The sequence below is a fragment of the Coenobita brevimanus genome, chromosome 23, assembly GCF_032717465.1.
Source record: "Coenobita brevimanus isolate Jiangsu-jjx chromosome 23, ASM3271746v2, whole genome shotgun sequence".
Lineage (NCBI taxonomy): Eukaryota > Metazoa > Arthropoda > Malacostraca > Decapoda > Coenobitidae > Coenobita > Coenobita brevimanus.
Window position 1 is genome coordinate 35,615,766 of NC_136976.1, and position 26,202 is coordinate 35,641,967.

Here is a 26,202-nt window from a genome sequence, read left to right on the forward strand (position 1 = left end):
TTAACTTCCATACTCACCTCCCTATTTCTCATCACTGCTTTCAGTGTACCAACAACCTTTCTTCCCTCCTGTACCCTTTCATGCACTTCATCTCCCAAAGTTCCATCCTTACTCATCACACTACCCAAGTACTTGAATGCACTCACATTCTCCACATCCTCACCATCCAACCTCACTGCACACTCTGTGGCTTCATTCCTCTCAAACACCATAACTTTACTTTTGTTTACATTAACTTTCAGATTCCTCCTCCTACACACTGTCCCAAATTCATTCACCAAACCTTGCAACTCCCATTCATCTTCACTCAACAGTACTGTATCATCAGCAAACAGCAACACCGGAAGCTTCCAAATCTCACCCTCATTCATTAGAGCCACCCCCACATCCACTGCCCTACCCTGCACCTCCTTTACAACCCCATCCATGTATATATTAAACAGCCATGGAGACATCACACAACCCTGTTTCAGTCCCACACTGAGATCAAAGAACTCACTCAGCTCACCATCCACTCGCACCGTAGCCCTAGCTCCCTCGTACATACTCTTCACAGCATTCAACAATTTCCCCTCCACTCCATATATTCTGAATACCTTCCACATTCCTTGTCTATCTATTCTGTCATAAGCTTTCTCCAAGTCCATGAAGGCAGCATACACTTTCCTTCCCTTCTCTAGATACTTCTCCACTAAACATCTTAGAACAAATATCTGATCTACACACCCTTTTCCCTTCCTAAATCCCCCTTGTTCTTCTCCAACTAGCTCCTCTGTCATATGCCTAACCCTATCAATGAGTATTCTACCATATATTTTACCAGTCACACTAAGTAGGCAAATACCCCTATGGTTACCACATACTTCTCTCTCCCCTTTTCTTTTGTATAAAGGAACAATTATACCTGATTTCCAGTCCTCTGGAACCCTTCCCTCTTCCCAAGCCAATCTACACAACTTCCATATCCACTCAACAATCTCACCCCCATGCCTAAGCATTTCACCACACACTCCATCAATTCCTGGGGCCTTTCCCAACTTAATCTTCTTCATCGCTTCCACTACTTCCGCCCTACTGATCTCTTCCTCACTCCTCTCATCTCTTCTTCTCCCAGCCATTCCCCAACCACTTATACTCGCACTGCTCTCACTCTCTACATTCAACAAATCCTTAAAGTTCTCCTTCCATCTCCTCAGTTTCTCTCTCTTCTCCATCAACAATCTACTATTCCTATCTTGCACTCCCCTACTATTTCCCCTTTCACACTGCCTTAATTTCTTTACCTCCTTCCAAAACAATTTCTTACTCTCCCTCCATTTCACACTCAGACTCCTCCCAAACTCTTCATCCACTTTCTTTTTACTCTCCTTCACCAGTCTCTTCACCTCCCTTCTCCAGCTCACATATACCTCTCTCTTCTCTCTCTCATCTTCTCCCCTACCTCTACTCACTAACCATTCCCTATATGCCTTCTTCTTTTATTCCACAGCTCGTTTCACCTCATCATTCCACCATGCTGTCCCTTGCACACCCTTGCATCTCCTCCTCACTCCACAAACCATCTCACATGCTGCGTCTATCTCTTCTGTGAATATCTTACATACGTCTTCCACCCCTTCCATCTGCTCTAGCTCATACCTTCCCAATCTTTCTTCCACTATACTCTTATACTCTGTCATTTTCTCACTATCTTGCAATTTCTCCACTCTTCTCACAGGAGTTGCTTCCTCCTGTCTTGCCCTACGTCTCCTCAACCACTTTCTTTGCAGCTCTACCTTGACCATCACTAAGTGATGGTCCGAGACTCCATTCCCCCACCCTCTCCACTCTTGCATCCAACACTTGTCTACTCATTCGCTCATCCACACACACGTAGTCTATCATTGCCTTTCGTTCAACAAGTTCACCATCCATCCTCCTCATTACTCTCCATGTATACCGGTGGATCATCTTATGCCGAAAGTAGGTGTTGGCTATTGCCAACCCCTTACAAGCACAGATGTCCACCAAAGCACTTCCATTCCCATCTACGTCAGCTGGCACACCCCACTGACCAACCACTCCATCCACTCGTACATTCCCAACTTTGCCATTCATATCTCCACTCAACAGCACTCTCTCGCTCCTCTCAAACTTGTCCATACACGCCTCTACACTCGCCCAAAACTCATCTTTCACTCTTGCCACTCGATCCTCTGTCGGGGCATACACACATACAATCGCCCATGCTTGTATACCTACTTTCATCCTCACCCATACAATCCTTGCACCCACTGTTCCATACTCTCTTATATTCTCCTTCCACTTCTTGCTTATCATCATACATACTCCCTCTCTTGCCCTCTCATTTTCATTGACTCCCACACATATACCTAAACCATATTCCCATTCTCTCACCCTTTCACCTTACCGTTTAGTTTCAGTCAATCCACATATATCCACTTTTGCATCCTCAAGCACCTGAACAATCTCTCTCTCTTTCACTTCATCACTCACTCCTTTCACATTCCACGTTCCCACCCTAAAAATGTCCTTTGTCCGTTCCTTAGTCGTCAACGTATGGTCCGTCCGGGTCCGAGGCGCTTTATTCGCTTTTTTAGTTAGTTCTTTTTACGGGGTGGGGCACTAACCCACCACCAACCCTTTTAGTCGCCTCATACGACAAGCAGGGATACTGGGGGAGTATTCTTGAAACCCCCCCTACCCCCAGGGGGGGTATATATATATATATATATATATATATATATATATATATATATATATATACAGCATATACTGTATACAGTAATCCCTCCAATATTCGATGTAATTGAGCCAAAGGCATGTCCAGATGGTGATCCTGTCCGGATATTGGGCCCCAGCCTCCTGGACTTGTACTTATGGACCCTAACTCGGAAAAACACCTATACAACTCCCTCTGGACATGCATTGCACCTATTTAAGACCCAAATTACACCAATAAGGGGCATAAAAGACTGAAACAAATGCAAATGAACCATAAAATGAGGTTTTAGAGGTAAGTTTATACAATATCAAACATTCTGGGTACTTACAACAAGTCCCTGGCTCCTGGACTTGTTTGAACTGCCAGTTTGCAGTCCACAGTTAATCCTTTGCACTCTAAATTCTAATTTCTTAACACTGCACAACACTGTAAATTCCGGTGTGTTCTAGTGGCGAGGTATTGCAGTTTATTCACTGTTTATTCACAAAAAACGAGCACCTGTGGCTTGCATTGCTATGAGCATCTGCTCTCGATCGGAGTTAGGCTGTGACTGTTGATGATGGCGGGGTAACAGAGTTGCCAGATCGCAACGGCCACATTACCAAACTCCTCAATTTTCATTACCATTTTTAACTTTCATTACCAAATTCGTAATGCTAGCATCTATTCTTCACTAATTATATACACAAGTGGAAATACATGTAATCACTCTTCTTATAATTAACAGCATGTAGATTATTATCACGCTATATAGGTTACCAACTTTGCAAACAATCCACCATCTCCATCCTGTGTATCCTCATACATGTAAGAATTTTTCATTAGCAAACTGGCCCACATTTGGTAATGAAAAATACCAAATGGCAACCCTGACAGGGGAGGGGGGAGGAAGGAAGGGGTGAAGGGACCATGGTGTACAAGCTGTTCGGCGTCACACGGCAATTTCAAATTATGGGTGGGAAAAAAGTCAGATTTATTTCGAATTTTTTGCGGTTTTTGGCCCATTTTGGGAATACAGTGGACGCTCGATTATCCAGCTTTCAGTATATCCGGGCCGTGACCGAATGGTTCAGTGGTACAGTAGTACATAGAAATATCCGTACAACAGCTCCGGTTTAAACAGGAAGCATCCAGTTGCTAGGGAGCGAGGCATGGGTAAACCATAAACAGGAAGCATCCAGTTGCTAGGGAGCGAGGCATGGGTAAACCAGAGAGAGTCTGCTCACCCTGCCCCCACCCACACCTCCTGCTCACAACTCGATCAGAAGGGTGGTAGGGTGGAGTTTGGTGAGGCAACTGATACACCTGACCTAGCCTAACCTTGCTTAACTGCTTAATAATTTAACCTAATTTAACCTAACCTGGGCTCCAGTTGGGAAATTGGGAAACTAAATCCACTTTGGTGTACAATGAGTTTCTTCCATTATGCCCGAAACAATCGTAGGTAAGGCTTAGAGAACCTGATGATAAAAGAAAAAATCTTTCAGTAAGAAAAGTTAATTTACTACCCTCAAAATAGAAAAACACAGAAAACAAACTGGAGGAATATGAAGCGAATTGGTGAAGTCTTTGGGCTGTATGCTTAGAGGAAAAGTAATGGGTTTCCCAATTTTAGGGAACGAAATGGAACAAGACTGTCTGCTAATCAGAGAAAAAAAAAAAAAAAAAAATTACTCGTGTTTTTGTAAGTTAGCATTCAGTTCTGCATTCTTCGTTAGATACTGCGTTTCTCAACACATTGCGGACTGACAGAGCATGGTTATTTCTTCCTCTTACATTTACTGTTCATTCTTTTGTTCGTCCTTAAGTGTACTTTATGTGTGAAAGAGAGTATTAATACAAACAATAATGCATTCCATTAACCCCATCATAGCTGCTAGCCTCGAACAATGCTCTACTGTACTGGTGTCAGGGATGTTGGGTTAGGGAGAGCTATAAAAAACTGCGAACAATTATGGGAAGGGAACGAAGGTCACTGGTATGTTTACACGACCCTCCTCTACCATTTCAAACAGTCAGGCGGCCGGCCACTTCATTTCAGATGTTTTCGCCGATACGTTTAAAAGCTAATGTAACATGCACCCTAATTATGATTAAGTTTCTTCCATTATGCCAGAAACAATTGTAGGTAAGGCTTAAGGAACGTTATGATAATAAGAGAGGAAATCTCAGCGAAAGGTAATTCACCACCCACAAAATAGGCAGAAAAATACAGAAAACAAACTAGAGCAATATGAATTGAATTGATAAGGTTATTAGGGTGTATGCTTGGACGAAAATTTATGAGTTTCACAATTATAGGGGACGAAATGGAACATAAATGTTTACTAATAAAAAATACTTTCATCTCACGTGTTCTCGTAAGGTGGCATTCAGTTCCACAGTCTTTGTTCGAGGTCGCTTCCCAACACATTTCAGACCTACAGAGCATACAGTTATTTCTGCTCCTTACAGTTAAGTGTGCATCTATCGCACATTCTTTCGTTCATTCGTGTATGTGTAAGAGTATTGATACAAACAATAATGTATTCCATTAACCCCTTCATGGCTGCCAGCCTTGACCAATGCTTTACTGCACCGGTGTCAGTGACGTTGAGGTAGGGAAAGTCATAAAAACTGAGAACAATTATGGGAAGGAAACAGAGGTCACTGGTATGTTTACACAATCCTACTCTACCATCCCAAACTGCCAGGCAGTCCTTTCATCCCAGATGTTTTCGCTGATATGTTTAAATGCTAAAGTAACATGCACTCTAATTTTGTTTTAATGTTAATGTAACATGCCCCCTAATTTCATGAATCATAGCAAATCACAACATGGGTTTAGGGAGGAGGGGAAAAAGCCAGGTGTACCAGACAAGACCTTTCACATCTATAAGAAAAAGAAACTGACTTTATAACTTTGAAAAAATGGTTCCAAGGTCTACCACAGGAGCACAAAAATTTCTGAACTCACGAACACTGAGGGGGGTAAACATACGCTTTGCTGTAAGCGGTGGCTCAATCGGTAGAGAGGTGGCTTGCAGTCCTAATGGACCCAGGTTCGAATCCCGGCTGGGGCAGGGAACAGTTTAAGGATTTGAATTTCATTAAATCAGGCTTTACTGATCTACCAGAAGACCTGCCAGCATGTCGTAAAAATACCCCCGCTAATACCAATACACCAGTCCTGTATGAGACAGCCCTAGCATGTATTCAATATGGACGGTGGGTGTTAGCGCCGAAGTGGTGACATGTAGAGGTGTATGGTATGTAGGAGGACTGCTGGGCCTTGATAGCAGGCTGTGAAGCCTATGCCCAGAGTCGGACAAAAAAAAAAAAAAAAAAAAAAAAAAAGCAGTAAAAGCACCTTACCAAATCAGTTCATCCTGATAGTCTGTTATATTTTTCTGATTATATCTGGGTTGGTAAATAAACATTTCTTGTTAAATCTGTTTCCCCTCTGTTTTTAGTTGTTCTGGTGTGACGGCTCTGTTTGATTCGTTAACGTAATGGCAGAAGACACTGTTCTAATCTAAGTGTTTAAACCTGGTCTAACCTAGCTTAACTGCACCTAATAATGTAACCTAACCTAATCTTCAGTTGGGAAGTTGGGAAACGAAGTCCACATTTGAGTACAATGAGTCTCGTCCATTGTGCTGGAAACAATCTTAGGTACAGCTTTAAAACGTGACGATAATAACAGGGAGGAAATCTTTCAGTAAGAAAACGTAATTTACCAAACTGAATATAGTCTGAAAAATACTGAAACAAGCTGGAGGAATATACATTGAACTGGAAAGGTCTTTCTGGTACTTAAAGTGTACATTTACCGGTAAATAAATCAGTCTAACAGTACAGTACTTGTGTATTGTTTCTGCCAGATTAATCGTGCTTTCGGACTAATCGGGCACCCCTTAACTCCATACAGCCCGGATAATCGGGCTATCTCTGTATTGGATCCCAGGACGAAAATGTCCGGTTATTGGGGATGTCCGGAAAATGGGCGTCCGGATATTACAGGGATTACTGTGTATATATATATATACATATATATATATATATACACAGTACATATAATTATTCCTCTATGCTGGGACAGTTCCAGCTCCGTTCAGTATGGACTTACTTGATGGTGAGAGGAAAATCTAAGCATGGATGTTGTTTTTGTCTTCTAAATTTCCTTTCATTTCTGTGACCTGGGGAGCAGGCATACAAAGTTTTACCAGCTGTCTTATAACCAAACATGCATCAGCCCACTGACAATCTTGTTTACAGTGCAGCCTCATTATACAACACCCCGTTATGTGATAAAGCACTACAACGATATGTAAAAAGTTATACCCTGCCTCAGTATAACGTTAAAAAATTAATCACGATTTTGTTAGTGATTTTTTGACAGCAGCCTCCAAGAATCTTGTGCAGGTGCAGTGATGCACACACACCAAAACAGCCACCCAGTATTTACATTTGCTGAGATTGTTGCCTTTTGTTCTAGTTTGTGCATGAACCACTGGACCACCATTGTTATTGCCGGATAACAGTGCAAGTGCTTAACAAATAGTGAAGTGTGCAATATTAAGTGAAGTGACAGTTTTTGTGTTTGAAATACTGAAACTTGTGACTTGGAAATCACGTTAACCTTTCATAACCATCATCCCCCTTTTGGGCCTCTACTCTAGCATGAAAAGCTGCTGAAACACTATTGTTATTGCCAAATAATAGTACAGGTGCTTAACAAATAGTGCAGTGTGCAATATTAAGTGCAGTAATACTTTTTGTGTGTAAAATACTGAAGCCTGTGACTTGGAAATCAAGTCGACCTTAAGTAACCATCATCCCTAGTTTTTGGCCTCTACTTAGCTGACTGAGCCAAGATGCCCACCCAGTGTTTACACTAGCTGTGACTGTTGCCTTTCATTTTATTGTGTGTGTAAAAGGCCACTGAAACTCCATTGCTCTCGCCAAATAACTGCACAAGTACTTTATAAATAATGCAGTGTGTGAAGTTAAGTGAAGTGATACAGTATCTTTTCTGCAAAGCGGTCATCCAGGACCTCCAACTGTCCCCCTTCCTGGGGGGTGGGGGGACCCTTGGTAATGACTCATACTGGCATGGGACAATCCTCAGGTGGGTGGCAGAGTTTTTTTTGGTCATTACAAACTGCTGTCAAGGTAACCCTCCCTAACCCCACTGAACCCAGGTTATATCAACCCCGTTATGCAATAATTTGTTATGCATTAGGTCTTCACTTGATGCAACCCTATCACATAATGAGGCTACACTGTGCAGCATTCTGAGATTCTGTTTCTGATAGAGCTGACTGACCTACTTATTTCAACCTATTTCTTTGTCTGACGAGTTGTTTGTTCTTGGGAGAAAGACTTTGGTTACAATATTTGCTATGGTCACTGGGAATGTGGAACTTACTGTCTGTGGTGATAATTCCAAGGACTGAGAAGATGACCGAGTCAATGGATAAGAGAATTCATACTTAATGTTTCTACTCCTTCTATGTCCCGTGTAAGTGGTGACCAGTTTGTTTTCACGATACAAAACTCACACAAAGTACTGTATATGATGGAAGAGGAAGGAGGACTTTGATAAGGATATCTGTGTTACCTTCTTTTTGTCTCTCATGGAGCCCTTGCCGCGCACCATAATCTTGCAGCCCGTCTCCTGCTCCAGTTGTTTGGCTGTCATACCTCGTGGCCCAAGTATTCGACCCACGAAGTTGAACTGCAACAAAGAAGTTATTATGTGTGTTTATATTATATATACTACACACACACACACACAGTTGAGGCACCAGAGAGACAACACGAGTCACCTCCCTCGGTGCTGGCCACCCTTGGCTGCAACTGGCCACGCCTAAATAGTATCTTTATATGAGTCAAGCTCTGTCCTAGGTTAAACTAAATGATGTTCTAATATAGCAGAGCAAATATAAGCAAAGTGTTGTCCAAGTAATAGTCTATCTATCTATCTATTGCCAGACGCCTCAATCCCGTTTGGGGTGGCCACAAACAAATCGCCTCCAAGTCGCCCTGTCCCCCGCCATTTCACTGCCCTGCTCCCAACTCACACCCCCCTCTCTCATATACCTCTCCACCCACATCAAATTAGTGCAAAAATCTGCTCACACAACGCATTATCAACTGAGTGTCGTCTGCAACCGGGTTGGTAGCAGGGAGATACAAACTTGTAAGCAGAACTTACCTAAGTGAAAATTACCTCAAGATGAGCACCATCTTTAGTAAAGTGATATGGAGGAATTAAGAAAAGGGATAAAGCTAGAAAACGGGATGATAATTTCTACCACAAATTGGTTGAAATGGATACATACAATAAATTAGTAGAGAAAATGAATAAACTGAAGAATACTTTCAAAGTGAAATGAAAAACAATTATGCATGCAGAAGGATGAAAATGAAAAATCAGTAGAGGAATTAAACAAAAAAAGACACAAAATATGAGCTGTCAGTCACGGTAGGTTCACTTAGAAGAAAGATTAGTGAAATGGCAAGTACAGTTGTGAACCATAAGAGTATTATGGAGGAGTTCAGAAATGATACAGAGACAATTAGGCAAGCAAGCAGTCTGACAGACCAAAGCAGTGATGTGGAAGAGAAGATAACCCAGGTGAATGAAGTAATGAGAAGTTGCAAAAATGAAGTAGAAACTACATATGCTGAAATGGTGAAAGTTAAGACATAAAACAAAAGTCAAAGAAAAAAAAACACTAGAAAGGAAGTGAAAGAAAACATTAAAAACAAGCCTAAGCTGGTCAAAGATTCTGCAGATATCAACAAATCTGTAGTAATCACTGGTATAGATCAAGAAGAAATAAGAAACAAAATTTCAAGAGACAAAATGGAGATGGCAAATACAGTAATATCCCAATATACAATACCCCTAGATGCGATACCCTGGCTTAGCGATGGGGGGTACAAATCGCACCAGGCCCCGATACCCGATGGGTGAGCCCCGGTTTAACGATGAGCCCTCTGATCTCGCGCCCACAGATGGCGGGTCGAAATTTTGAATCGCGCACGTTCCTGCAGCCAGATGAGCCCGCCTGCCTCCCAGGATGTGAAGAAACACTCGCACAGGACCCATAGCCATCGCTCATCCCATGCTCACCCATATCGCTCTTCTCACACCAACCATCTCATAGTGAGAATCTCCCCTACGCTCGCCCGCCACGCATCGTGTTGCACCACCAATGTTATGCAAGTTGCTATTGTAGTGCATCATAACTGTGTTCGAGCAATGCCATGAATAATGCAGTGATACTAATCATGTGTGGAGTGCAATATTGTGTGATTTTGGACCCAAATAAGTGAGATAATGTCTGGTAAGGGTGCTGCACGTGGTGGGGCTAGTGGTGGTGCTAGTGGAGGTCCTAGTCGTGGTGGTAAGCAGCCTGCTACTGGTGGTGCTGGTGATGTTTCTGCGAAGCGTGTACGTAAGACTGTGTCACTGGAGGTGAAATTGGACACCCTGAAGCGGCACAACAAATGTGAAGGTGTGTGTTCTATCACCTCGGCTCTCCACCTGGCCCAGCTGACTGTCTCTTTGATCATAAAGAAGAAGGAGGCCATTAAGGCTGCTGCTGGGAAGGTTGCAACCTTATCCGCCTCCCATCGCCCGCCAGCGAGAGCCTGCAATGGAGGAGCTGGAGTGGATGCTGTACATGTGGGTGGAAGATCAGAACCAGCACAAGGCACCCATGAGCCAGGCTATTATTTGCACTAAAGCTCTCTCGCTCTTGGATGAGCTAAAGGTCAGGAGAGAGCTTGATGAAAGCGAGACCTTTAAGGCGACCATGGGTGGTTTGGCCAGTTTAAGAGACGGGCAAATCTCCACCACGTGAAGATGTATGGTGAGGCGGCGAGTGCAGATACGGTGGCGGTGGCAGTGTTTCCTGACGAGCTGAAACGCATTATCGCGGAAGGTGGCTATAGTGCGAAGCAGGTCTTGAATTTTGACGAGACTGGGCTCTTTCAGAAGAGAATGTCCTCCAAGACATATCTTGCAACGGAGGAAAGGTCTACGCAAGGATTCAAGGTCTTGAAGCACCGGCTGACACTGCTGCTGGGGGGTAGCTCCAAGGGCGACCTCAAGTTGAAGCCGCTCCTAGTCTACCACTCCGAGAACCCCAGGGCTCTGGTGGGGTTTGTTAAGAACCTTGGGGTTATCTGGAAGTCAAACAAGAAGGCCTGGTCGACTTCAGATATCTGTTCATCCTATTTCCACTTGTACCTCTCTTGTGTGATGAAGTATGCGTCGTGAAAATTTGGCGAACAGATTTCTCCTGCCTGGTGGATAATGTGCCAAGCCACCCACGGTGGGTCAATCGGTAGAGAGGTGGCCTGCAATCCCACCGGACCCAGGTTCAAGTCCCGGCTGGGACAGAGAACAGTTTAACAATTTGAATTTCATTAAATCAGACTTTACCGATCTACCAGAAGACCCACCAACATGTCGTAAAAATACCCCCATTAATACCAATACACCAGTTTTGTATAAGACAGCCCTAGCATGTATTCAATATGGACAGTGGGTGTTAGTGCTGAAGTGGTGACATGTAGAGAGGTGTATGGTATGTAGGAGAACTACTGGGCCTTGAGAGTAGGTTGTGAAGTCTATGACCAGAATCAGACATTAAAAAAAAAAACACACACACACCTGCAATGAAGGAATGGGCCAGCAATACTGAGGTGGTGTCCCTACCCCCCAACACCACATCTCCGTTGCAGCCAATGGACCAAGGGGTGATCGTTGCCTTTAAGGCCTACTACCTCCGCCGCACAATGAAGCAGTTGGTAAGGGGCTGTGACAGTGACAACAGGACAACAGTGCAGCAGTTTTGGTGGGGATATAACATACGCCACACCCAGGAGAATATAAATGCTACATGGGACAAGGTTAGCCAGGCGACAATGAACGGTGTGTGGCACAAGCTGTGGCCAGAGTGTGTTCACTCCTTCAACAGCTTCTCCGAGGGCATGCAACCTCCACCTGTCGAGCACGTGCAGCAGGACATTGTCGCATTGTTGCACGAGGCGGGCTTCAGGGAGGTCGACGAAGGATGATGGGGAGGAAGTTCTCGAGAGCCACAGGGAGGAGTTCAGCAACGAGGAGCTCCTCAATATAGAGATCCAGTGGGTGAACCAGGAGGCAGAAGAGGAGGAGGTTGTGCCTAAGGTCCAAGCTCTCAATGTCAAGATCCTGAAGGAGATGTAAATGACGCTGGATGAAATTACAGACCTATTGCGAACACACGATCCCCTCCCAGGACGAAGCAGGGACTCAGCTAATCGGCTCAAGGAGGGTATGAAAGTGTACAGGACGATGCTGGAGGAGAAGAAGAGGGCAGCCAGGTAGACAACGATCACAGCCTTCTTTAAGCAGGCCCCCACCAGGCCAGCAAAACGCACAGGATCTCCCTAGCACTTGACAAGCAGAGCATCTCCCCAGCCTTCAACCAGCAAAGCATCTCCCCAGCCTTCAACCAGCAGACAATCTCCCCAACCTTCAACCAGCAGAGAAACACCCAGAGTCTCCTCCCGCCGAGGACATGCTCAGCCCGTTGTGCTGGACCTAACCTCCAGCCAATCGCCGTCTCCCATGTCACCTGTGTCTCCACTAAGGCACTCAGCCACTCCATCACTGCCTTCCTCATCCTGGTCTCCTTCTCCCACACCACTTTGGCCACTGTCTCTGTCTCCCTCGTCACAATGAGAGCCACCGTAACTGACTCCATCGCTACCTCATCATTCATCACAGCGGTCTCCCTTGCCACCTCACTGGACATCGCAACTGTCTCCCACAACACCTCCTCTATCATCGCATTGCACTCCATCGCCACCCCCAGAGCCATCGCATTGCACTCCATCGCCACCCCCAGAGCCATCGCATCGCACCTCATCATCACCGCCTGAGCCAGTGCATCACACCCCATCGCCTCCGCCTGAGTCATCACATCGCACTCCATCGTCCCCGCCTGAGTCATCACATCGCACTCCATCGTCCCCGCCTGAGCCATCGCATCGCACTCCATCGCCATCCCCATCTGAACCTCCCCTAGAGATCGGGTTTGGGGGCTTTGAGGAGGAGGATTGAGTGTTGGGGAGCACCACATGTCCCCTAGCCTCAGGGGGAATAGCAAGGATGATGATCAGGGCTGGACATGGACTTACAAGAAGTAGGTGATGAGAGGTGTTTTATATTTTCTAACCTATTCCTTATGCTTTTCTGGCTTTATTTGTTGCTTTCAGTGAGTTATTTACAGGTGTTAGGCTTGGGTTAGCTTCCTTGACAGCTGTTAGGCCATTTAGATTGCCTTTAAACCTGTTTTGGGGCTCATCTGGATGGGTTTTGGACTTGGTTTGGGGAGAAAACCAAGGCTGGTAAATGGTCCACATTGAAATACATGTTAAAAGTGCCCCAATATACAATACCCTGCCTAACAATGGAGTTTTACCTAACCAAATAGATCATTAAACTGGGGTATGCCTGTATAATGAACATATTGAAGGAAGTATCGGTGAAAATCTGTGATAAAGACATAGAGGAACATAAAAGGCTAAGGAAATATGAGAGAAATAAGTCAAGGCCCCTGAAAGTAACATTCCAGAGTGTGAATACTGTGGAGGTAGTGCTAAAAAATGCAAACTCATGGAAAAAGAGGAATTTTAAAAAGTACTGATAAAAAAATGCCTAACTAAAGTGGAATTGGGAATACTAAATGAGACGAGGGAAGCAAAAACAAAGAACAAGGAATGATCAGAGGAAGAGTGATTTTTTTTTACAAAGTAACTGGATTGCTGCTTTTAAAGTGATACATTACCAACAGGGAATAAAAAGAAGGAAGGTAGTAGACTCAAGATATGGCATGTGGCACACTGTCTTGATTTTTTAATTTCCTTTGTTTTTCCTTCCTCCATTTATAGTCTTTATTAAAAAGAAAAAAAAAATTAAGTTGAGTTACTCAAATGTAGATGGTGTATAAATTATTAGAGATGAAAGGCTACACCAACGAAGAGGAACCATGTATTATTTGCTTAAATGAATCAAAATTAACCCAAAAGATATCAAACGATATCCTAAACATGGAGGAATACAATATATGGAGAAGAGAAAAAAATTTAAGAATAGGAGGAGGAATTATAATCTTAAAGAAAAATCTACAAGTCAAAGAAATAGAACTAGATATATCCTCACAAGCAGAACTGATTACATTCGAGATTAACATATCTGAAGGGAAAGTAACTGCAGTAAATTTGTACATGCCACCCAAAACGAACACCCACGAAAGAGGCGTATATGAAGACCAGGCAGAAAGTACAATTCAGAATTTAAGAACATTGCTACATAGAATGGAAGAGGAATCTAAAATAATTACATTAACAAAAGATTTCAATACAAATATATATTGGAATACTCTAAATGTAAGAAGCCAAGAAACTTGTTGGGATCAAAAGCTCCTGGATCTTGTGAAGGAGTTTTTTCTAATACAGCATGTAAGGAGAACACCACAAAAAGACAACTTGATAATCCATCAGTACTAGATCTAATATTTACTATGCAAGAAATTGATATTGACAATATAATGCATCATCTTCCATTCGGCAAAAGTGATCATGCAGTAATAAATCGCAACCTCAAGATTGCATATGACATAGTTACCGGTAATGAGAGTTACCGTACAAAAGGAGTCTAAACTACAAAAAGGGCAACTATCATGACCTGAAGAAGTACTTCTTAGAAATAGATTGGGCAAAGGAGCTTAGAGGACAAGATTTAAATGTTATATATAGAAAATTCTGTGATTTTTATGAAATAGGAGTCCAAAATCACATCCCTCAGCAAAGAAACAAATGATATTAAAGAAATGGTTTAATACAGAATGTAAAAAAATCAAAAGAAAAAAGACTTGCTGTGCAACAGATACTTAAGACACAATAGTGTTCTATCTCTCTCTCTATTGCAAAACGCCATAATCCCGTAAGGGGTGGCAATTTGACTTTGAGTTATTTGTTTTACGGGGAGGGGCACTAACCCTCCACCAACCCACTCGCTGAAATGTAGGGTGCACGTATGGTTTGGTTATATGGTTACCACCCAGCGTTGTAAATGGTTTCTTGGTTTACAGGAAAACATTTGACTTGTCAGTCAATGTAAAGCTACCTGTAAAGGAAAGAAATGCAATAAGAAGTGACAGGAAAGATGGGACAAATAGAAGGAGAGGAGGGCAGGCACAGAAAAAGAATGATAAAGGCTAAGGAAGAAGTAGGCAGCACTACAGCAAGTGAGTGTATGACGGTCGCCACCACCTACACTAACAATAGTGTTACAACCATAAATAGGCAAGAAATTATTAAACAAGGATAAGGAGGGAAGCCCAAAGGCAGTTTGAGGAAGACATTATAAATAAAAGTAGTGATCAACCTCAGCTACAGTATTTTACAGCTACATCCGAAGCATAACCAAAGTTAAGGATAAAATACAATCCATTATGGACGAGGGGATCATCTATACACAAGAGAAAGATATTTGTGAAGTGAACTGAATAAAAATTTCCAATCAGTTTTTACAAAAGACAATACTTTTGAAAGAGATGATATGGAACATGCATGCCCACACATATTAGCAGACATACAAATATCACAAAAAGAAGTACAGGAAGAGCTAAGTAAATCTGACAATAGAAAAGCATATGGTCCTGACGATATTTCAGGTTGGGTGCTACAGGAATGTGCAGAATAGTTAAGTAGACCATATATTTAATACTCAAGGAATCCTTAAGTCAAGGTAAACTACCTGATATCTGGAAGAAAGCAAACATTGTTCCCCTATCCAAGAAAGGGAATTGACAGAATCCACTCATGTATCACTGACAAAAGTTGTTAGATACTAGAAAAGCTGATATGAAAAGTTTGGATAAACCATCTAGAAGAACACAACATGATAACAGAAAGGAAGTTTGGTTTTAGAAAGGCAAAATCATGTGTTACCAATCCATTAAGCTGCTATGATAGAGTTACAGAAACATTACAGAAAAGAGAAAAATGGGTGGATAGTATCTATGTAGATTTCAAGAGAGCATTTGACAAAGTACGGCACCAAAAACTTTTATTGAAACTTTACTATCAAGCAGGAGTCAAAGGCAACCTGTACTCTTGGATGCAGGATTTTCTCAGAAAAAGGGAAATGAGAACAGTGCTAAGGGTAAATTACTCATCATGGAGGGAAGTGACAAGCGGAGTTCCACAGGGTTCAGTGCTGGCACCAATTATGTTTTAAGTATATATAAATGACATAAACAGTAACACTGGAAATGGAAGCTATCTAAATTTATTTGCTGACGATGCAAAAATACAAAGGAAAATTACTAACAGATTCTTGCAGAGAGCTACAAGAAGAATTAAATAAGCTTCATAAATGAAGCAATAAATGGCAAATGGAATTTAATGTGGACAAGAGTCATGTACTTACTGTAATTTTGGAAAAAGTGTAAAAAGACCAGATTAGGATCGTAAGTTAGGAAGTAAAACGCTACACATATAGGAAAGTGAGAAGGACCCAGGAGTGATTATCAATAACAGACTATCACCGGCTGACCACATCAGTGAGAAGGTACATAACATTTATACACTGCTTGCTAATATGAGAATAGCATTCACAAACATAAATAAAGACATGCTAAGAAAGATAATAACATCATTCATCAGACCAACCCTGGAGTATGCATCAGTAGTCTGGAATCCTCATCTCAAAAAACACATAAGATTGAAAAAGTACAAAGAGCAGCTACAAGATGGGTACTAAGCTTAAGGGATCTAAGCTACAGAGAAAGGCTAGAAAAACTGAATCTACCAATATGACAGGAGAGATGGAAAAGAGGAGACGTAATTATGCTATATAAATGTGTGGCTCAATCGGTAGAGAGGTGGCCTGCCATTCTAACGGACCCAGGTTCAAATCCCCGCTGGGGCAGGGAACAGTTTAAGGATTTGAATTTCATTAAATCAGGCTTTACTGATCTACCAGAAAACCCGCTGACATGTCGTAAAAATACCCCCGCTAATACCAATACACCAGTCCTGTATGAGACAGCCCTAGCATGTATTCAATATAGACGGTGGGCGTTAGCGCCGAAGTGGTGACATGTAGAGGTGTTTGGTATGTAGGAGGTCTGCTGGGCCTTGATAGCAGGCTGTGAAGCCTATGCCCAGAGTCGGACACATTAAAAAAAAAAAAAAAAAAAAATCTCGGGGAAAGAGAAAATAGAAATGAATATATAACCTATGGTGAAGCATCAGCAAGAGGACACTGCAAAAGAAAAGCTACATAAAAAGGGAGGTGATAAAGACATTAGGAATTTCAGTTTCCCAAATTGGGCAATTGATCAGTGGAATACAATGCCAGATGAAATAGTGTGTGCCAAAACTATTAAAAAATGTAATGATATGTACGATAAAAATAGTTTAATACATGGGACAGTACAAGCTTGACTCATTCCTGTAAAGATACAATTAGGTAAATTAGGTAAGAACACACACTACCAAAGCTGAAATGAATCATCAATTTCTCAACACCTGTCAGTCATGACCTAACCCCAACATTTCTAAAGTTTAAAATCTAAAGCAAACAATTCTCGTCAACACACCTCTAAAACAAACTGCCAAAGAAAACTTATAATCTGTGAAATTTAAACTGAGTAAACTCATAAAATTCTTAAAACTTCACCTAGGTACACATCTGCTAAAATTAAAATCTTCATTTCAAGATTATGTACATCTGACCAACTTAACTAAATGCACTAATGTCAATTCTCTTGCTAGAACTAAATACTGTATGCACATAATAAATGTTTTAAAAATTGGTTTCGTAGCTCCACAAGGTTTACCTCCCGAAAGAGTATTGGTAATCTTTAACCTCTCATCAAGAAATATCTGCACTACAGAGAAATCTCTTACCTAAAGGATTAAAGTTTTCCATCCCTCTCAAAAAGCATTACTCCCCCCCACCCCACCCCACTTTCACCATTCTGAGCAACTTTTAAAGATTTTTATCAAACTATGCCTTTTTCCACACAAAAGTATAGCTTTTCAATGTTTTAGGAGTACTTAAAACATTTGGCTTTTTTCAGTTTTTATAAGCACACAGTGCATGATTCACCCTCCAAGGAAGAATACGCTGCTCTTTGTGATTTTAAGTCTGACGACACTCTTCTTATTTTAAGACCTGCCAAGGGCAATGGAGTTAGTGTTACTGTATAAGACAGACAATAACAGCAAAATGCTTGCTATACTATAAAGTGACTGGTGATATAAAGTAGATAATATTATGAAGTGAAGATGAGATTAAAAATTTCCACAGGAACTAGTAAGTTCATTAAAATGACCATCCACTACCTTGCATATTATCTGCTTTAAATACAGTACTGTTAATTATTATCCTGCTAAGTATCTTCTTCCTTTGTTGTCTCCAATAACTCATAACAAATATGATGAACTGTGAAGGATTGCTTAGGAAATTTGTGAACTTAAGTATAATGATTGTTTTATGGCTTCATTTTTTGTAAAATCCCTGTTCCCAAATATCACCCTTGATGAAACTGTGGATATCTATCATGATAACCGTTTTAAGGAAACCAACAACATCGCAGGATTAAATAAGAGGCAGTTTCACAGACTATTTTCACTGTCAGTATAAGACTGCCATTTCATTTATTAAGGATCCTGTTTTAAACAAGTTGATGGGATTGCTGTAGGAAACCCACTTGGATCCAGCCTTGCTCATACTTTTCTGGCCCCATTCACTTTATACCACTGTGTTTCAAATGATATGTGGCTGATACCTTTACCATTTTTACCTCCTTTTCTCAAATACCTTTATTTTGGGATTATTTAAATTCTAAACACAGAAATAATGTATACAGTTTACCTGTGAAACGATGAAAGATAGTAAACTTCCATTTATACATCTGAATAGAGAGGACAGATGGAACTTTCACTACTATAAAATACAGAAAATCAACCTACACAGGACTAACTACAAAATGTAACACTACCATTCCCCTCCAATACAAATGCAAATTACTTCATACTCTTGTGACTAGGACCTATCAACGAACTGTTCTGTTTTTATTTCTCTGTACTGAAAGAGCTACCGTTTTTATGGGAAAATTTATCAAAATGGGTTCCCAACTAAATCTGGACACAAGTACATCTGATAACAACTAAATAAACTGAAAAATAATACTTTGAATGTAATTCACAATGTGAAAAAGGCTAAAGTTTAATTTTCAGTACCTTGCTTTGGCTATGTCTAATATCTAACTTTTTACTTGACAGGATAAGTAAACTAATACTGTACCTGTACATGGCTTTTATCTACTTGTATCGTTGAAGGTGGTATTTAAATCTCCTCCAAACCTGTCTCATTACTTCACGTTTAACCCGTTAACTGCCTATACAGCCTCGGCTGTTCCGAGTGTGACTGCTCGCCCAGGCTGCGCATGTGAATTTCGAATATAGTGCCATGGTGACCAAAGCCAACCCAGGCAAGCATGTTTGAGCCTTCAAAACCGAAACCGAAAAAGAAACCAAAAACCATACATTCCAACAGGGAATCAAACACTTCGATGTTCATCCATGGCTTTACAAAGGTATATATTGAGCTAATATTTCGTTACTATATACTGTACTTTGGCATGTGTTCTCTCAATTCCTAAGACAAAATTTGGCCTTTGGGAAATTTCATTTTTACCCCTATGTCTGCGCACCACGGACACCTCCAAAAAGCCGCCGTGTGCAGTTAACGGGTTAAAAAAGCATGCCAACACTACAGACTGAACCCAAGATGAAGTATTTCACGTCTTATCCAACCCCAGGGTGCTGATACTTTTTTGATAGATGGTACATACTTGAACGACTGGACCCAGCAGCCCTATTTTGGCATGAGACTCATATGACCTCCAGTTTGGACATAGGTTATGTAAGGCTGACCTCCGAGGTCATTTGTGGTCACCAGTTGGAGGACATTTGAGGTCACCACTAAAACATGCTCAAATGACTGGACCCAGCAGCCCAATTTTTGGCATCGAGACTCACATGACCTTAAGATTAGACAGAGGCTATGTAAGGCTGACCTCTGAGGTAATTTGAGGTCAATGGTTGGAGGTCATTTGAGGTCATCAGTAATAGTAAACAAGTGTGTACAAATACTGCATTAGTCTGCAAAAGCTGAAACAGAAAGTTCCTGGACCTCTTGCAATCTTTCTGGAGTAGAAAGAAAGACTGAACTAGAACAAATAGGATTAGAGTGTTCGCCTTTTTGGCCCGGGCAACGCTGGGTAACCTTGCTGGTGAATGTATATACAGTACAACCTCGATATAACGGACTTCAATAGACCAGAATTCGCTTTTATCGGACTCGAGGCGCTACCGGACTAAATTCCTATATATCAGAAAAAGCCTGATAATGCCAGGAGCAGTCTGGACTGCCTGACCACTTCAGTTGTGTTCACCACAATAAGGTAAATAAAAGACATGTTTATCAGTGTACAGTATAGTATTATTATATGTAATACACCATTTGATTAATGTAGTGAAGTTATAACACAGTACAGTACTGCATTGGTAGTCAAAGCAGTTTAAAAACTGTTCATGTGATCTGGACTAATGTCTGATATATCAGAAAAAGTCCGGATTAGCAAGGGGAAGTCCGGACGTCGCTTTTATCGGAATTTCGCATTTCTCGGAATGGTTTGGGCCCAAATTAGTCCGTTATAGGGAGGTCTTACTGTATATACACATATAAATATATATATTTATATATACTGTATATATATACATAAATATATATATATATACAGTATATATATATATATATATATATATATATATATATATCCATCATCCAATCCTACATTGCCTCACAAGGAGCGAAGGAGCCCGGGGCTAGGCAGTTGGTCTCGACATTCAAGATGCGAGTGACCAGCCTCACTCAACCCTGAGTGGCATTACATGAGCAATCAACCCCAACCACCCCTTGGATATAAACCTTCACGGGTTCAATCTGACTGGTGCGCAATAATTACCCACTAAACCACGAGGTGCCAAAATTTGGTTATATGGTTACCGCCCAGCATAGTAAATGGTTTCCTGGTGTACAGGAAACCATTTGGCTTGTCACTCAGTGTAGAGTCATCCACAGGCAGAAGGAAAGGGAAAGAATGAAGGAAAGAAAGACGAAGAGGGAGTGTAAAGTCACCCGTGGGCAGAAGGACAAGGAAAGAATGAAGGAAAGAAAGACAAAAGAGGATGGAAAAGAGGAAAGGGCAGACACCCCAGAGCAGCACTACATCGAGTGAGTGGATGGTGAGCGCCCCCACCTACCACCATAATATATATATACTGTATATATATACTGTATATATATATATGTATGTGTGTGTATATATATATATATATATATATATATATATATATATCTCTCTCTCTAGACCACACTCTAATCTTAAATGCCAAGACCAACTTGCTTAGCCTCGGGCTCCTACGCTCCTCATGGGGCAACGTAGGATTAGATGATGGATGGATGGATGGATATACTGTATATATAATATATATATATATATATATATATATACAGTAAAACCTCAATATAACAGACTTCAATAGACTGGAATATGCTTTTATCGGACTCAAGGAGCTACTGGACTAAATTCCGACACAGTATATCGGAAAAAGTCCAATAAAGCCAGAAGCAATCTGGACTGCCTGACCACTTCAGCTATGTTCACCGCAATAAGGTAAATTAAAGACATGTTTATCAGTGTACAGTACAGTTTTGTTATAATATTAAACCATTTGATTAATATAATGAAGTTACAGCAAAGTACAGTACCACAATGATAGTCAAAACAGTTTAAAAACCGTTCATGTGATCCGAACTAATGTCTGATATGTCGGAAAAAGTCCGGATTAGCAGGGAAAAGTCCGGATGTCGCTTTTATCAAAATTTCACATTTTTCGGAAAGGTTTGGGCCCCAATTAGTCCGTTATAGTGAGGTCTTACTATATATATATATATATATATATATAGATATATATATATATCTATACAGTAATCCCTCATTATACGATGGGGTTCCGTTCCTGAAAACCCCATCGTAAAGCGATCCATCGTATAGCAATCCCATTATAACATGGAGTCAATGGGGATATGTTCCCAGACGTGCCTAAACTCTCACATACACACACCTTAGCACTCACATACATGAAATATCCTTATGTTTAAACATTTAAAGTAACACATTAATAGTGAATAAAGAGAAAAAAACATGAAAACTAGAGTATACAGTAGTTCTTACCTTTACTGAAGCAAGCAAGGGTTGTTTATGTGGTTCCTAGCCAATTCGCCATGAAGTTGACAATTCGCCGTCATAATATGGACGTTCCCCGTCAGGACAATTCCCCGTCATTCTATAAATATACTTATTACTGATTAACTGATACTTTAATAACTAATTTTCAGGGGGATCTATCAAAGTCTATTTTCATTCAACAGCGTTGGCTTTGGACATCATTTGTAAGTTGCACTTTTAGACAATATTTAACTTGTTTCTACCTTGCTGTAGTTGACTTTGAATTATGTTCTAGCATCACCCATAGCTGTTTTCATTAATTTCCATTGGTACTACAACATCCTGGGCATATTTTAAAACGACTTTGAAGAGGTACAACTACAGTACTAAAAAACTAGTGTATTTCCTAAATAAACTGATATGAAAATAAACGATGGGGAATCACCCTGACAACGATAAGTCCTGTTAATGTTGTGATGGCGAATTGACTTGATGGCGAATTGTCCCGAAACATTTATACAGACGTAATATGAAGATTATTCGTATAATTCCAAAGTATGTCGATCGTTCACTTAAGGTAATTAGGCATTTATATAAAAGCCAATGTCTCATATGTAGCCTTATGCTATGATGAAGGAACGATCATAAATCAGCTGATTCACATTTCAATATATTATTATTTTTCATTTAATGCCCATGATTTGATGCCATATTTTACATTTACTATATGAACAATAAACTACCATCACTTTTATAACTTACGTAATTCAAAAACTAGTGTACACACACACACACACACACACACACACACACACACACACACACATATATATATATATATATATATATATATATATATATATATATATATATAGTATACAAGTGTATATATCAATCTATCTATCTATCTATCTATTGCCAGACGCCTCAATCCCGTTTGGGGTGGCCACAAACAAATCGCCTCCAAGTTGTCCTGTTCCCCGCCATTTCACTGCCCTGCTCCCAATTCACACCCCCCTCTCTCAAATACCTCTCCACCCCATCTCTCCATCTCATCCTCGGCCTCCCCCTCACTCTTCCCCCCTCCACCTCACTCACATACACTCTCTTCGTCAGTCTTTCATCCTCCATCCTCTCCACATGGCCAAACCACCTCAGTGTGTTCCTCATAACGGTTCCTATCACATCCACATCCACACCACAACGCTCCTTTATATCCTCATTCGTCAGCCTGTCTCTCCATGTGACTCCACAAGCTCCTCTTAAATAACTCATTTCCACTACTCTAACTCTTGACTTGTGTCCTTCCAACAATGTCCAAGCTTCACTTCCATACATTAGAGTTGGTATCACAATACTGTACTGTCATATATTAACTTTTTCACTTCCATGCTCACTTCCCTGTTTCCCATCACTGCTTTCAAAGAACCAGCAACCTTTCTTCCCTGCTGTGTCCTTTCAAGCACTTCACCCTCCAAACCTCCACCCTTACTCATCACTCTATCCAAGTACTTAAACGTACTCACATTTTCCAATTCCTCACCATCCAACCTCGCTGTACATTGACTTCACCTCTCTCAAAGACCATCACTCTTCCTACATTCACCTTTAGATTCCGTTTCTTATATATATACTATATATATATATATATATATATATATATATATATATATATATATATATATTTTTTCCCCTGAAGTTGTCTGACAATAAATACAGTATAGCATCAGTGGTCTCTTTGCCTGGCATAAACCCAAACTGCATATCATCAATATTCACCCCTTTCCCTTGTCATATCTTCTAGGATTCTCTCTATTACCTTCAACATCTGGTCCAAAGATTTTATGCCCCTATAATTTCCTTTTTCCACATCATCGCCCTTCTCCTTATTCATATTTACAATTGCACTCTTCAGGCAGTCATCTGAGACAAAACATACATATATAATCTATCTATCTATCTATCTATTGCCAGACGCCTCAATCCCGTTTGGGGTGGCCACAAACAAATCGCCTCCAAGTCGCCCTGTCCCCCGCCATTTCGCTGCCCTGCTCCCAACTCACACCCCCCTCTCTCATATACCTCTCCACCCCGTCCCTCCATCTCATCCTCGGCCTCCCCCTCCCTCTTCCACCCTCCACCTCACTTACATACACTCTCTTCGTCAGTCTTTCACCCTCCATCCTCTCCACATGGCCAAACCACCTCAGTGTGTTCCTCACAACGCTTCCTATCACATCCACATCCACACCACAACGCTCCTTTATATCCTCATTCGTCAGCCTGTCTCTCCATGTGACTCCACAGGCTCCTCTTAAATAACTCATTTCCACTGTTCTCACTCTTGACTTGTGTCCTTCCAACAATGTCCAAGCTTCACTTCCGTACGTTAGAGTTGGTATCACAATACTCTCATGTAGTAACTTTTTTACTTCCATGCTCACTTCCCTGTTTCTTATCACTGCTTTCAAGGAACCAGCAACCTTTCTTCCCTGCTGTACCCTTTCAAGCACTTCACCCTCCAAACCTCCATCCTTACTCATCACACTACCCAAATACTTAAACGTACTCACATTTTCCAATTCCTCACCATCAAACCTCACTGTACATTCACTGACTTCACCTCTCTCAAAGACCATCACTTTACTCTTCCCTACATTCACCCTTAGGTTCCGTTTCTTACACACTCTCTCAAACTCATCCACCAAGCCTTGCAGCTCCCCTTCGTCTTCACTCAACAACATAGTATCATCTGCAAACAACAGTACAGGGAGTTTCCAAACACTACCCTCTCTCACCAGGGCCACTCCAACATCCACTACCCTACCTTGTACCTCTTTTATTACCCCATCCATGTACAGATTGAACAACCATGGAGACATGACACATCCCTGTTTCAAACCAACTTTCAAAGAGAAAAATTCACTTAGGTCACCATCCACACGCACTGCAGCCTTTGCACCATCGTACATACTCTTCACAGCATTCAACAACTTCCCATCTACTCCATATATTCTTAACACTTTCCACAATCCTTGTCTATCCACCCCGTCATATGCTTTCTCCAAATCCGTGAAAGCCGCATACAACTTCTTTCCCTTCTCTAGAAACTTTTCCACTAAAGATCTAAGAATGAATATCTGATCTACACAACCTCTTCCCTTCCTAAAGCCTCCTTGTTCTTCTCCAACTAATTTCTCTGTTCTTTCTCTAACTCTGTCTATAAGTATCCTACCATACACTTTTCCTACTATACTAAGAAGACAAATGCCCCTATGATTACCACACACTTCTTTTTCCCCTTTTCCTTTGTACAAGGGAATAATTATACCTGACTTCCAATCCTCCAGGACTCTACCTTCCTCCCAGGCCAATCTGCACATCTTCCACATCCATTCTACTACTATCTCTCCCCCATGCTTCAGCATTTCACCACACACTCCATCAATTCCTGGGGCTTTCCCCGATTTAACTTTCTTCATTGCTTCCACAACTTCTATCCTACTGATTTCTTCCTGTCTTCTCACCTCCCTCCTTCTCCCAACCATTCCCCAGCCACTTATACTCGCATTACTTCCATCCTCTACGTTCAACAATTCCTTAAAGTGTTCTCTCCATCTGCTCACTTTTTCTCCCTTCTCCACTAGTAATCTACCATTTTTATCTTTCACTCCCCTGCTAACTTCACTTCCACCCTGTCTTACTCTTTTATATATATAATCAAATTTATCAAATCAGTAACTAAACCCACTCCTTTATTTCTTAAGGCCTTCAACATTTCAGCAGTCAATCAAGACACACCAGTTGCCTTCCCCACCTGCATCCTGTCTATTGCCCTACTCACAGTAGCAGCATTAATCAAAGGCCATGGGCCAAAGATTGTGTCTACTGACTCCAAACCTTCCCTGTTCCAGTCTAACTCCTCACTCTGCAGCAATGTATAATGATCTTCCCAGATGTCTTTAATATCCTCAAACTCCACCGCAACATTTTCTTAATCATTCTTCACACACTGCTTACCTATGCTATTCCTGTTTTCCCTCTTTATCTGATGTGCCACCTTACCACATTCTTCCTTTCAGCAATTGTTAGGTTATCCGGTAAAAGTTTTTAAGA

The 26,202-nt window shown here is 41.3% G+C and overlaps 1 protein-coding gene across 3 annotated transcripts in view; it reads right to left on the reverse strand.

Annotated features, from left to right (window-relative positions):
* how (protein held out wings) overlaps positions 1-26,202 on the reverse strand; it is a 321,877-nt gene that overhangs the window by 37,921 nt on the left and 257,754 nt on the right. For all 3 annotated transcript variants that reach the window (XR_013896083.1, XM_080267233.1, XM_080267232.1), the window contains exon 3: positions 8,328-8,444. Coding sequence is in view for 2 of the 3 variants with exons in the window: in XM_080267233.1 (XP_080123359.1) it covers positions 8,328-8,444 (117 nt within the window). In the remaining variant the exon portion in view is untranslated. The remainder of the gene's footprint in view (positions 1-8,327; positions 8,445-26,202) is intronic.